We start from the raw sequence: 13,812 nt of genomic DNA, 5'->3' as shown, positions 1-13,812 counted from the left end.
TGGCTTGACTTCGAAAGTTTCATATCATGTTTACGACTGGTTTCAGTATAGCTTTGAGAATCGGGCCCGCAGTAGCGCAGTTCGACGATCATTAACTTACCATAAAAAGGGAGTGATCCTTGCGATACACTAAATTTCTGCATGGGACGAAGAGGACCACTTTCTTCAATGTCACGCTAAGACGGCAGACTTGCCGCGAAGCTATTGATTCAGATGAATCCCGGCTCCAGTGAGTTGGCTCCGGTCTAAGTCGTTCATATTGAACATACTGGAGACAAATAACTTCCAACATTTATTCGAGAATCCTAAAAATAGCCACAGCCGTTTGTTGACGATCAATCACAGTTCATGAAAAAAAAGCAATCGATCCCTGATAAAAATACATAATATAGATCGCAAGGGTTTTTTCAAGAAAGACAATCTGCAAATCATGGAAGCTGTTACCCGCGAACGTTCATTCACCACATACTCCGCGGTCACTTCCATTGACGATTATTTTTCCGGGGAGTGATAATTCATGTAACAAACTCGAGCTCTCGATTCCGTAAAACTTAATTTCCAAAACCAAATGAGAAGTAACATTGAAAATGGCAGGAGAGTACGATACTATGCACCACACATTCATATCACGAGGCGAAAAATCTTTCCATCTACATTTTTCCGAATGCACCCGGGGCTTTGCATATTAAGACCCGTGCAGGAAAGTTATAAACAAATAATGACAACCTTATTTTTACACCTACGCATTGATGTATCGCACGATGACACCTGCATTTTATCAATCTACTAAAGAAAACGATAAGGTGCGCCATACCAAATAGTACAACTCCTAAGATTTGAATGCGGTCAATCCAAGCATTATCGTAACGGCATTTGTACCTCTCATGGAATCTCAATTTAAGCTTAGCTTTGTGTTCGTCATTCATAAGTGTCAGTGACGACTGTGAACACAGTCAATAGTAACGATATCTTGACTTAACAGAAGGCTTCACTTAAGAAATTTCATAACACGTACTTAACTCTTTTAGAAACACAAAGGATTCCGTACCTTCCCGACGGGTAATTTACATTAAGTCTTCTCGGGTTTTCCACCTAGTCAGACGGTTGTCGATGCTCACGTCCCAAGGAGTCGAGTTTCTCGAAGCTCAAAGGAGGATGACCGAGTTAACCTTCGAAAAATCGAAGAAGACCTCTTATAAATATTTCCGAAATAGTTGAATTACTTCTAAGTCACACAAGCACCTCATTTTCGCATTATATATACATAACTAACACGTGACCAAACGCAGTTCTGCTGACTACGGATCGATTTCCGCATTGAAATTCTTCAAATTCTTTCCATTTACTTTGCAGGATTAATATGCATGATTAATCGTTATTAACCTTGTGCCTATTCTCGACTTTTCAAGTTGAACACTATTCTGATTATTTTACATATCAGCAGAGATATTAATAATAGCCATTTTTCCAAACGGGATTTTCAGAGACTTAACCCCGCATTATTATTACGCCACGAATTAATAAACGCGGATCTCACACGAAAAAATCGCGCCCGCCACTACTTTAAACATTAATTCCGGATTCACTGCCTGGGCCTCAATCGAGGTTGTTGATCTCAACACCAGCAAAGATCGCCTTTTTTTAATGAGATCCCGCTGAGATCGCTTTTACATGGATTCGATCCCGCACTGAAGGTGGTTCGATTTTTTTCACTAGGGAATATTCAGTCACGCTTGCACCGTAGGGATGTGTATTTTTCATTATTCCAATACGTCACGGACCATTTTTTTCTTTTCTGGGGTGAATATTATTTTCCACGAAATCAATTCTTACACAGCATCTTCAACGGAACTTTCCGTACGAACGACTTCTTCCTCTATTCTCAATTCGTGTTCACCCTCGACCAACACGTAACTTTAGTCTGATGCAGATTTCGAATTTCCGTCTCTCGATCTCTCAACGTTCCCTATTCCATCGACTCCCCGCTACATTTTATTCCCAAACTATTCAGTATCCTTCCCTGGACCTCTCTTCCTCACTCACCACTTTCACCTCCTTACTTAAACCCAAGATAGTAACTTAGCCCTCTCTGCTTGCAAATGTGCTCTCCTGCTATCTTATAGCTGTTCTTGACATTTATTTTGCTAATTTTTCATTATCGTTTATTACTCTTACCCTTTCTTTTTCTTAATGTATAGCATATTGCCTGTCAGCCAACGTAAAAGCCTTTGTGCCATTTTTGGCTTCTCCGTTAAAATAAAAGTCATTTGCTGACACAAAAATGCAACAATTATTTTCTTTATGAAGTGCTACAAGTAAACAGTGTGTGTGTGAAACATCAAGTTAAGGTGATACTCTAAAGGTGGTGATCGGGATGGTGGGGATGATGATATTCAGTCACATGATGTACAACATCTAGTTTAAGGATGATCCAAGGATTGATAGTTTTTGTAACAAAAATGGACAATTATAGTAGATCCTTAAACACAGCCACGCACAACATTATTAATATTTTTTTTTAATTCATGAAAAAACCTTAAGACAAACTATTTTTTTATTATGTCCAACAACGAAAATTTTCGGTCGAGTAATTCTTCTACTACAAATTTGGTCTAAATATATTTTATACATCTCATCGTTGAGGCAATGCATCAAATATTTGGAAACCTGACATTTAGAGTTTCAGGCATTAATTGGGGGAATTGACAGGATATTACACAGGGAAAACACTTAGTAAATTCCACAGTATTTCTATTTTGTATGACTGGTTTCACTCTTGCCGCAAAATCTTACCACGAAAAACCTCAAATTTTATTATTTACAAGCATCTTAACCAGATGATGCTGAGTAAGGAAAAAATTAGTCATGCAAAGTGAAAATCCTTTGCAATTTACAATGTATTTTTTGGTTCACAAAATTGAAAGGTAGATAGGAGTTAGAAATTTTATTTTTACTATTTTTCTGTAGACTAGCGATGAAATTTTATGATGGATGAAGAGGAAAAGCAGCTGGTAGAGAAATTCAAAGAAGGCAGAAAAAGTCAGGAGAGGAGATATTGAGACCTAGCACAATGTGAAAGGTCTCAATAGATGGCAATGTTCGGAAAGTTAGGTAGAGGAAGGAAAAGGACTTTAAAATGGAATTAAGACTGATGCAAAGTACTAAACAAAGAAATGAACCAAAGTGAACAAGAGGAGATTCACATGGTATATAAACTTAAGAGCCGCTAGGAAATTTCCAAAACCTGCCTTTAATAGGTGAATTGTCAATAAGGAAATTATCACAAATTAGATCAAGATAAAATTAACGTTTTTTGATGATGCAATGTTTTTACTTCTAGTACATTTTGTCTGCATCTCTTGAATTTTTTTTATCCTATCCAATGTTTATGAAAAGTAAGTACAAGTTATAATTTTTAAATCCAATAAATATGTATGTATTGTGATTCTCATTTGCTATATCCTATCCATTATGAGAATCAGAAAGTACTAATTTTGTCTATTAATTCAACCAAATGACATTTCCAGTGGTACCAACCCATTTGGAAGTAGTCAACCCTGCATGGGGAGGACAATCTGGGGAATTTCTCTGGATGACCTTGATAATGTCAGCCTCAACTTTGGCAAAACTGTGACATCAGAATCTGAACACTGATGCAACTGAAGAATCTGGAGTTTCTCCTGAAAATGCTTATAAGGAAAGAAGGGAGGATGTGAAGAGAAAATGAGGAGAAGAAAAAAATTGTATGAAGACAGAAAAGGAAAAAAAATCTATGGACAGGTCCATGCAGGGAACAGGTGATAACACATTGGAATGACAAACACACTCCCCTTCACAGTATGATTCTAAGGACCAGGAAACTTGTTCTAAAAGACCTAATTTCTAGCTTGCACATAATTGGATTTACTACATTCTAAGGTGCATTTTTTAGTTAGTTGATAATATATGCATTTGCATGCGTGTGAGGTGAAAGGGCTTTTGCAGGAATGTTTACGCCACTGTGGGTGTAGGTTTGCATGGATGCATTGATTTTGCCAGTGGTTTAGTTCTCTTTCATGGGTGGTGATCTACCACACGCCCTTGGCTCACAGGGTATTGTGTAGATGTAGATGAATTTAACATCTATTTTCATAACCACTGCAAATAAATGCATCTATTTATGCAGAATGCATTTATCAACTACAGTCATTGGTATCGCTGTCTACAGTCATTGGTAATACCATCTATGGCCACCAACCCAGAGCACCTGTGACCAGATCGAATAAGATAAATTTTATGAGTAAAGAGAAAAACATCCCTTTTACTTTTTATCTAACCTAAGAATTCCTGAAAACAGTACTCTTCTAATGAGAAGGCTCTAAAAATATTGCTTGACATGCAAATGGCCTGGAGTTCAATTAAAATAAAAATCTTAAAATCATGTTTCTAAAACATAACCTGACATAACAAAGGATTTAACATAAAATTACGTGGGAGAATGATGTTGAACAATTATCTTACCTTGACCACCTTGTCAGATTCAAGAAGCATCTGAAGACCACCAGAAGTAACCAGGGATGGGCATGTGAGAAGGTCAAATATTATTGCATGCCCAGATGGAAGCCCAATCTGAAGTGAACAGGAAAACAAATATTACCTCCCAAAAGCAGAGTGAGGCTATAAAACTATTCATTGGCCTCTTCGGTACTAGTAAGATCATGCAAGATAAAAACCCAAAAGCATAAGAACTTTTCATGTCTTAGGGTTTCTGATTGCAGATTACATCACACAAAAAAGTATGAAACAACGTCATCACCAGAAGTAGAATCTGAGCTAATGGCCTTTGGCTTAGCTGATGTTATTCGAAGACCTAATGGAATCGATAACTACCTATACGAGACATAATTAATCATTCACAGGCTATGCAATCAATCCATGATAATACTGTTTCATGTGGAAACCATTCAACAAGTTTCATGATTTCTTGTTAATTAAACTCCTCTAAAAACAATTACACAAATGTGATACATGGTATCAAAGCTTAAAAAATGTTACCATACGATAAACTTAACCAAAGTCAGTCTAATAGAGATTTTGTTCATTGATTAAATTAAATGGACTATCATTTAACTTTGCCAAATTAATCAAGTATCATACGTTTCAATTCAATTGACCAAACTTACTTAAACACAAAAATGGAGTGAGTTGGAGAGAATTATTAGTATAAGTCTATCAATCAAGTTTTTTTCATGACCTCGGGGCCTGAGCATTTCCACACTTCCGCCCTGTCGAGTATGATATTCAGCATCATAAAATTACACACTGTACTATGCTATTCTTAAATTCCACATAGCTTCGTAAGTCCTTTTCCCACCCAGACTTCTGATTCAAATTTTTAGGTTAATGTGGATCTTTATTTTTTTTCTCTGCATTTAGTAAAAAATTAAATTAAATTATTATTAAATTAAATTAAAAAATTAAAATTAAAGCCATAAAAAAATTTTTCCCAATACATGTTGAGATTCTGATCACCAGGTGATCATCACAGTAGAAGACTTGTGGTCAAAATCAACAATATTATCACCGAGATGAAATTACTAATCGGGCATTAATAGGCAGCCTACCAATTAAAGGCCTGAAGAACTTGTGATATAACACCAACCAAAAAATTTCAACTATATCATATTCCCCGAAATCAAACATTATACTTTTAAATGCAGAGTGGTGGTATCTGAATATTCAGTGAAGAAATACAAAAGGGCAGGCAGTATAGTATCCATAAAAAATTCGAAGGTCAAAGATTACCCAAAAATTTCACATAAGAAGCATAAAAAAATCGTAGTAAGTATTGTATCAATACAATGACCAAATTTTTTCCCTAGTAATGGACACTTGCATGCTTTGCACAACGATTACAAAAAAATTGTTAAAAGAATTCAAAATCAAGAATAGTGAACTTACCTGAAACAAGCTTAAGCTCCCTCTTGCACCAAGGTTGACACCTTCGCAGTCAAATGATACAACAGCAGACGGTGTTGAAGGGGAGTCATTTAGAGATTCACTAGAAATTACTGGAAGGATAGTGGAGGCCCCTCCAAAGCTGCCTCTCATTATGTCCTCCACTGTCTGAGGAAATCAAGATGAAACAATATGAAGAAAACAGGCTCAGCAGACATGTACAGACCTGTATATATATTACTATGCTAAACATTTAAATTTAGGAGATGTGTGAAATTTGAAATAAATTGTATGTATTAGTAGAAAAGCTTTAATCAATGGATACCTCAGCTGCAGAAATTTAAGATGTTGAAATTTAAGAAAAAGAATGCCAGAGCTCCTCATGCACTTGTGATAGTTTGTTTAACATTGACCACCCTTGCTCCTACACTTGCTAATTAGGAATATTCACTCTCAAGGATAAAATAATCTTGAAAATAAAAATTACACTACACATATTCCCTAGATAGACATAAAGGCATTTGGGATTGATGTGCATCCCTTCCAAATATCAACACCACTTAAAAGTAATTATCATGACCTTATATACTGTCCTGTGGTCGTAGTCTAAGGGTAGAGCATTGGACTACTGACCGGAGGGCCCAGGTTCGAAGCCTCTCTGGGCACCTGCAGCTCTACCCGAGCTATGTGATTTTTTGAGTACCAGATGTTCTTGGGAACCACAACCGGTACAGAGAAAAGAACTGCCCCCCCTACCCTTATGCGTGAACTTCACATGCCATCGACTTAGTGCTGGGTGAACTCTACCATCACCCACCGAACTGAACTTCGGGTTGATTCCTGTTTATGTCTAGTTCTGTCAAATAAAATATACTTAGACCATTAAAACTTGAACTCTATTAAAAACCATGCCCTATAAGTTTAACAATAATAGTTTATAATAAGATTTTATGATAATAAGAAAGTTCTTTTATGATGAAAAATCTCGCAGCAAAATTTTTAAATGCTATAAAAATCACAATAATTTGTAAATTCTTACATTTGAATGTTGGGGAGGGATTTAAATGAAGAGTATACTGTTAACATGCATTCATTAGCCTATAAGTTTACACTGAGCTACAGGCTTTGGTATGGCATACTAGGAATGATGGAATCACTCATTAACACTGGATTCCTACTGTAACCAGTGAATCTTGCCCATGAAATATCAACATCCAACAGTGCAAAACACTGCAAATGAATAGTCATAACTTTTTAGAACGTTAACTTTCTATGTTGCTTAAATGAATTTCTTTTCTGTTTAGTTATAATTTGCGAAACAATGAAAAATGAACTTTTCGAATACATAGTGAAGCATATATAAAATGCTAAGAACTGTTATTAATTATCCACAACATCATTAATTCACTAGAGACTAACTGGTATTTGACGGCATCAATTATATCACAGGGCACAGTCAGAAAATGCCATTCCATCTTGTAACAATGATTCCATCAATGGAAATTAAAATTCACAAAAAGGAAGTTTCAGTAATGCTTGAGGTTTTGCTTTCTGAGCAGAACACCTTCCTAATACTAGAAGGTGTTCTGCATGAATATTTTTTAATACAATATTAGAATACGTTAAAGGACTGACGACCGAAGACACTTTTTATAATAAGGCAAGCACATGACATTTTCTCTGACAGGCAAACTAGCTTCAAATATGATAAGGTAGCCCAATCAGATTAAATTATAAATTCCAGGTGCAACAATTTTTAGGATCAAAAAGCAAAGTTAGATTATTTTTTAAATTTAATTTAGATCAGGGCTCCACAGAATATGACTCCCTATCCTGGTGATGGGAATTTTGGCGGGATATTTAAAGTACCAGTTAATTCATGGAGGAAAGACAACTCCAATAACCAACATGGTGTCACTTTGTTGTGAACATTTCAATTTTCAATTAACAAAATTATTCTAGTGAATGCCATTACAATTTCTTTAAGGGTATGTGTGTGTTCCAATACTTCTTGGAATAAGTATATGATATTTCCTAGGACTGGCGTATGAATGAAATGTTTATTGTAGAAAATTTTATGGCAAAGATAATCAAATTGATCATAATACACGTCAGACTTCAGTGCTAAACATTGAATACAAAAAGAGGTATTTATGATTAGCCATGCCCCAAAATGTCGGACATGTAATTTGCCACACTACCTCTGAGAGAACGTCATCTGCTTCTAGTGAAAAAGAAAATTGAAAACAAATCCCCTAACTTTGAACCAATTGATCCAATGGAAATAAGCTTCTCAAAACTGAGGAGTACCTTAAATTTGATGAAACATAAAATATGACATTAGACCTAAATAAAAATATGGGAGATTAAGCTGTCTTTTGGTTTAACAAGAACAAACATCCAGTAAAACATTTTAGATTCAGATTTCTGACCTGTCATTCTGCATATAAGTAGTGAACTTGTGAACATCTAATTAAGGTACAGTTTCCAATGAGTGACAGTAGAGCATGAAAAAATATACATAGGTATACAATTTTCAGCTGTCATGGAGCATTACTATTATGGCAACCTTCTTATCCAATGGAATGTTTGATTCTTGGGAAATATGAAATTAGGACCTCAAAAAATGCAATCTTACTGTTATCCCTGTTTAAAAACTACAGATGCTATGATAAAACAAAAAGCTATACTCTCTTTACTGTGGTACTAAACAAAGACCTTCCAGCACAGTGCAATGGTACCTGATAAGAAAATTAAATGTTTACCCTATACTGCTTTTTCATTTTAAAAGACTACACTTGATTCCAAAAAATCTGTTCAGATCCTATATTCTCTTTCAAAATTCTGCAAGTTACTGATTAGAACAAATTGGTGCCATGAGCATAGCCACAGGCAATTTCCCAAAATAACACTATCCAAAAAAATGAAGCCTCTTTAAAATATTATGAAAGTTAAACTCTCTCACCGGCCACATTTTATTTCATAGTAGCTTACCTAGGACTTTTTCAAGTTTTAGACCATAACAAAACAAATTACTGCTCCATTCAGTACAATGATATGAGCTCAAGAGAAGAAATATGATAATATTTCCATCATACCAAGATTGCTAACCATCGAAAATTAAATAGAATAAACTAATGGGACGAATTACTGGGGACAATTAAACATTACAATCAACTTTGGTCATCAATCCCAGGATTAATATGAATCAGTTTGTTGGTTTATAGTTGGATGAAATAGACAGTTGCTTTCAAGTCAATCTTAGGTGACTAATAAATGAGAGAAGATGTTGAGAAGGTTATCTTTACTGCTTTAAAAAGTGATGCATTAACGACTGTGTATATCATATCAATATACCCATGCATTACCATCTACCTAGTATATGACCCCATTTTGACCTATAACTGCAAAGGTTACCTTTTACAAGTCGGCAACAATTGCACAAGTCATGAAAGTAATTTGGTTTCAAGTAAATGTGTACTGAGCAAAATATAATATGAAATTTCTATCTTATAATAATATTGAGTATCTAGTTCGAGCAATCCAAGGCAACATTAAACTGAATATATGCAATTCTCTTGATATTTTTATTCCACACCCTCTGGCAACACAAACTATGTGCACAGCAGTGTTTGAAATTCTTCACAAGGCTTTCCTTTGCAAAAGGCAAGAGTTGTAGTAGATGGAGCAATTAATATCATATTGGCTAAGAATGTGGATTTTATTTTGGACGTGGTGAATCGGTGCAATTATATTGAACACATTAATACAACTGTATGTACAGATTCTACAGACTTGCTGATGGTACAAACCTTCACAGGAGTAAACATATTCATGGCATCCCGCATATAGAGCTGGAGTCGCGAGTTAGGTAAGGAATTTGTCAGACTAATTGAAAACTGATGGTTTTCCAAGACGAAGAATGAATGTTCAACTTAATATACCAAGGCAGGGGAGGGCAATTTTACGGGGTGTCATAAACAGCAAGCGGGTGGAAAATGCAAAAAAGTCAGTAGAAAAAATTTATGAAACAGAAAAAAATCGTCATCGATGGGAACTCGGGTCTCATTGCTCAGCGAGCCCTCGTCCACTAAAAATGAATCTTTCCTATATTTAAGACGGTGCGAATTGACATATTAAGTAATTTCATTGATAGTGAATAAACTTCGCAATATTTACCAATTACTGGGCAAAAATCGAATCAGTAGACACTTACCTGTAGGCACTCTTTTACCGATGAAATTATCCGAGTAGATTGTATAACTCGGGCTTTCCACACATCAGTAGATCCAACACTGGTAGACCCCTGCACAACACTTTGAGGACCACAATTGCTGCCGGCATGATGACTTCCCCTATCCTTTTCTGAGTTATCGGCGATTGTCTTCATGACGAGGGAGTTAACCCTCTGCTTAAGGGAACGAGCTTGAAGGTCCCCAGCATTTGTCAATCTGTTCAATGGTTGTGGGGAAGTTAGAGACTGCCTTGGTGACACGGAAAGAGGAGGAGTTGAAACTGGGGTAGGCTGAGATTCTGGGGTAGTGGAAACTCGAGAAGACTGGGATTCACTCGACGTCTTCCCAACTGTGGCCCCAGGAACTAAAGTAACTAAGTTCGCATGGAGATGAAATGCATCCGAGTGGATTCTAAGAAATGTTGACAGATCTTGTGGAGTCTTGAGCACATTCTGAAGAGTGGGATCTGGGGGAAGGGCACTGGAAACACTACGAAACAACCGCTCCAGCGTGATCGGTCCTTGTCCTCCACGGGTGCCACTGGTGACGGCGGCCGCAGCAAATTCCAGAAGACGACGGGTGACTTCGGGATCGACCTTTACTTCTTCGTGTTCCTTAAAAGGCACTGGTGGAGCCGTCGAACCTTCGTGTATCCTGAGGCTAACCTGCGATGACGATGCAGACACAGCATATTCAATACCAACACAAAATTAACATCCCATACGCAAAAACTAATTTAACTTAGGCAACTCATTACCAAGTCGGTGAATTGCACTGATCAAGAATTTTCAAAAATTAAGAAATGCCTGGAGATAAGACGGCGAGCAATAAATCAAATTTACATAACACGGTGAATTGGGTCCCATCACCACATTATTTTTACTGAGGTCTGAAGTTTTATCGGCCATTCAACCAAAAAGAAAGTGTGATGTCACAGAAAAGCGAGTGTTCTTCAAAATATAGGACAAATTTACTAAATAAAAATTGGACAAACATTCAATATACCTACAGGCATACGTTTGAATGAAGCAGCGGAAGAAAAGTAACAATAGGCCAAATTTATTGCCTTTGGATGAAGTGCAGATATTTCATAAAAACTTATTAACTTCCGGAACAAGAACAATTTGCCCGAAGCAGCAATTTTAAAATAGCACAAGAAATACTTATAAACCATTTACACAATTACACAGTAAAAGAATTTATGGGAGACTTTCGAAATCCACGACAAAATGTAAACAGCGCGTTTGTTGCCATACCGTTTCACCAATTCCATCGGGACCTTCGCGGACAACAAAATCTTGGGGATGTCGGAGGAGGAAATCGCGGAATTCCCTCACGTGCTGTCCTGAGATGTGCCTGACCTCAGGAGATGCTTGGGAACGATGCCCAAGAAGACTCTTGATAGGAACTTGGGTTCCAACACCGTACTGCAAAAGCTTCTCACTGAAATAATCAACCGCTTCTTTCGCATAATCTCGCCTTCGTCCTCCAACTCGGTTGGAGTCCACTGGAGTATCACTGTCTCCACTTCCATTCACATCAGCTCCAGGATGTTCAAAGGTGTTGACACGAACGTAATCTCCACAAATGTAAAACAGAGAGGGATGCTGCCCCAAAAACTTTTTGAGGCCAGATTGTGAGCCACCCGCTATTTGTCTCATTTCTCGCGTGAAGCCTTTTGCTCCAAATTGGCAACTGAGATCATGAAGAGTTCTTGGACCTCCCTTGTCCATTAACCTCTCGAAAAAGAAAAGAAGTGTCATATTTCGAACAAGTTCGTATTCCGAGCTATCCATTATCAAAGATTTAAAATAAAAACTGAAACAATTAGTTTATTTAAGTTGAATAGCTACGTTCCCGAATCCTTATTGCGTTCCCTAAACCTACCCCAAGAATTATACCGAGGAACTTCGTTAAAGAAGCCCTTAGAATCCTCCCCGTCCTACCCTACTTCATTTTGCTGGTCGACATATTGCATTCTTCACACATGTGACGTTTACGCCTCTGTGAGTCAAAGGCGGAACCGACAGACCAAACCTACGTTAAAAAAACAAATAATTATTTGTTTTCCAAGTAAAGGAAAATAATTTTCATAAAAAGAAATTGATGTTTTAACACAACAATTATCACGCTTAATTAAAATCCAGTGGTGTAAATTTTATGAGGGCATATTTTGATTAGGCTAAGAGATTTCATAAATCGTCAACAGATGTCGTTAATGACTGCAATGGAAAATAATATTCAAGAAGTACTTCAAATGTTTTGCCACAGGTGGCATTTGCATCTAAAAAGAATTTCGTCAACAAAATTTGAACAAATGCTACCGAAAAGGCAGTACGTCTGCAACTCAAAAAGTGTTTGAGTACAATTCACAAATATTAGGTTACCAGTGTATATATCGTGAATGTTACAATGCCGGTTGAAAATATTACTTGTCGTAAACCTATGTAAGATAACCTCATTTCACAATTGTGCGATAATAGTTGGCAAATGCTAACTTTTTAATAAAAATTTCTTGGTTATTCTTTCAGCATGACAAAACTTATGCAATGGCTGTTAGTAGCGACTATACTTTTCTCTGTTTGGGTGTCCATAGTAACTAAACAGTGGGTAACTGCATTTGCGGAGGATTGGATGCATATAATTGTACCTTTTCCGCTGATAGCTGTTTTAATGTTTGGGGTAGGTTTGCTGGACATTTTGTTTTCTTTACTGTGTAGCGTGCATTTATCTTTTGATTTAACAATCTTCAATAATTTTTGTGTGCAGCTTTATGCCGGTGTCGTAGTCTTGTGGAGAGTTTACAATTTTAATGACTGTGAGGATGCTGCGAAAGAGCTGTTGGAGGTATGTTCAATTTCTTTCATTCAGTTGTTCCTCGTTGAAAGAATTAAATTTATAATTCGGCATTATTTCCAGCAAATTAAAGAAGCAAAAGAAGACCTCAAGAGTAAAGGAATGAGATTCGAAGTACCAGGCATGTAAACATTCCAACGGCAATGTAACTGATATCCTTCGAATTGTGATAAAACTAAATATATTTTTTGTATCGCAAAAGAAAATCCTCGAGTTCAAAAGCTATCTTTTCCCAGTTTAAATGGCATTCCAGTCGCTCTGAGTTAAACTAATTCTCAATCCTAAATAACTGATCTCATACATATTTTTGCAAACTATTACCATTATCCAAAGATGCCAGCAGATTGTTCTTTGTGTACAGCAATTGATGTGTAAATATGAGCGTGTATGCATAATTAAAGTGAAGAAGAAATTGACCTAATCTGTGAATTTTTATCGTATATGAAATAATTTAATTATATGGTGGGTACTTAAACCTAATTCTACTCATGTTAAGTGACCACTATTTTTCTTTGGATTTAGTGTATCCAAATAGGTAAAGTTGTTCGAAATATAAAAAAAGAATTTAATCATAAGAGTTTTAAGTATTTTTTAGCGGGCACAATCTATTTTAAAATGCGATCCAAAGGCAATGACAACTTACAGCATTGCATGCATTCAAATGAATGTGGGAACTGAATCAATGTCAACTGCAATCGTTTTTTATCGACATGTCTCAAGTTCATTGCAATCTGAACTGAAGCAGAAAAAATGCAATTCTTTGAAGAGGCAAGCTTTATTTGAA

At 36.4% G+C, this 13,812-nt stretch overlaps 2 protein-coding genes across 2 annotated transcripts in view; one reads left to right on the top strand and one right to left on the bottom strand.

Annotated features, from left to right (window-relative positions):
• The window catches only part of egl (Egl_like_exo domain-containing protein), a 133,423-nt gene extending 121,287 nt beyond the window's left edge, over positions 1 to 12,136 (bottom strand). The window contains exons 1-4 of the mRNA XM_071594368.1: positions 11,429 to 12,136; positions 10,154 to 10,837; positions 5,941 to 6,105; positions 4,501 to 4,608 (exon numbers count right to left, since the gene is read on the bottom strand). Of these exons, the coding sequence (XP_071450469.1) occupies positions 4,501 to 4,608; positions 5,941 to 6,105; positions 10,154 to 10,837; positions 11,429 to 11,968 (1,497 nt within the window). The 5' untranslated portion in view covers positions 11,969 to 12,136. The remainder of the gene's footprint in view (positions 1 to 4,500; positions 4,609 to 5,940; positions 6,106 to 10,153; positions 10,838 to 11,428) is intronic.
• Positions 12,137 to 12,481: 345 nt separating this feature from the next.
• On the top strand, positions 12,482 to 13,603 carry Dpm3 (Dolichyl-phosphate mannosyltransferase subunit 3). Its single transcript, XM_071593776.1, has 4 exons — positions 12,482 to 12,619; positions 12,704 to 12,854; positions 12,942 to 13,019; positions 13,092 to 13,603. The coding sequence occupies exons 1-4, from the start codon at positions 12,585 to 12,587 to the stop codon at positions 13,155 to 13,157; spliced, it is 330 nt and encodes a 109-aa protein (XP_071449877.1). The 5' UTR covers positions 12,482 to 12,584; the 3' UTR covers positions 13,158 to 13,603.
• The last annotated feature ends 209 nt before the right edge of the window (positions 13,604 to 13,812 follow it).

The sequence above is a fragment of the Hetaerina americana genome, unplaced genomic scaffold (assembly GCF_022747635.1).
Source record: "Hetaerina americana unplaced genomic scaffold, ioHetAmer1.1.p SCAF_6, whole genome shotgun sequence".
NCBI classification, from domain to species: Eukaryota; Metazoa; Arthropoda; class Insecta; order Odonata; family Calopterygidae; genus Hetaerina; species Hetaerina americana.
The sequence above is the reverse complement of the archived record's forward strand: the minus strand, read 5'-3'. Positions and strand labels throughout refer to the sequence as shown.

Excerpts from the sequence above, each read along its gene's own strand:
- Dpm3 (XM_071593776.1), top strand. The coding sequence starts at position 12,585 with ATGCCGGTTGAAAATATTACTTGTCGTAAACCTAT. Across the intron at positions 12,620-12,703 it reads ATTACTTGTCGTAAACCTAT|CATGACAAAACTTATGCAAT; the intron begins GTAAGATAACCT and ends TTATTCTTTCAG. Across the intron at positions 13,020-13,091 it reads CTGCGAAAGAGCTGTTGGAG|CAAATTAAAGAAGCAAAAGA; the intron begins GTATGTTCAATT and ends CATTATTTCCAG.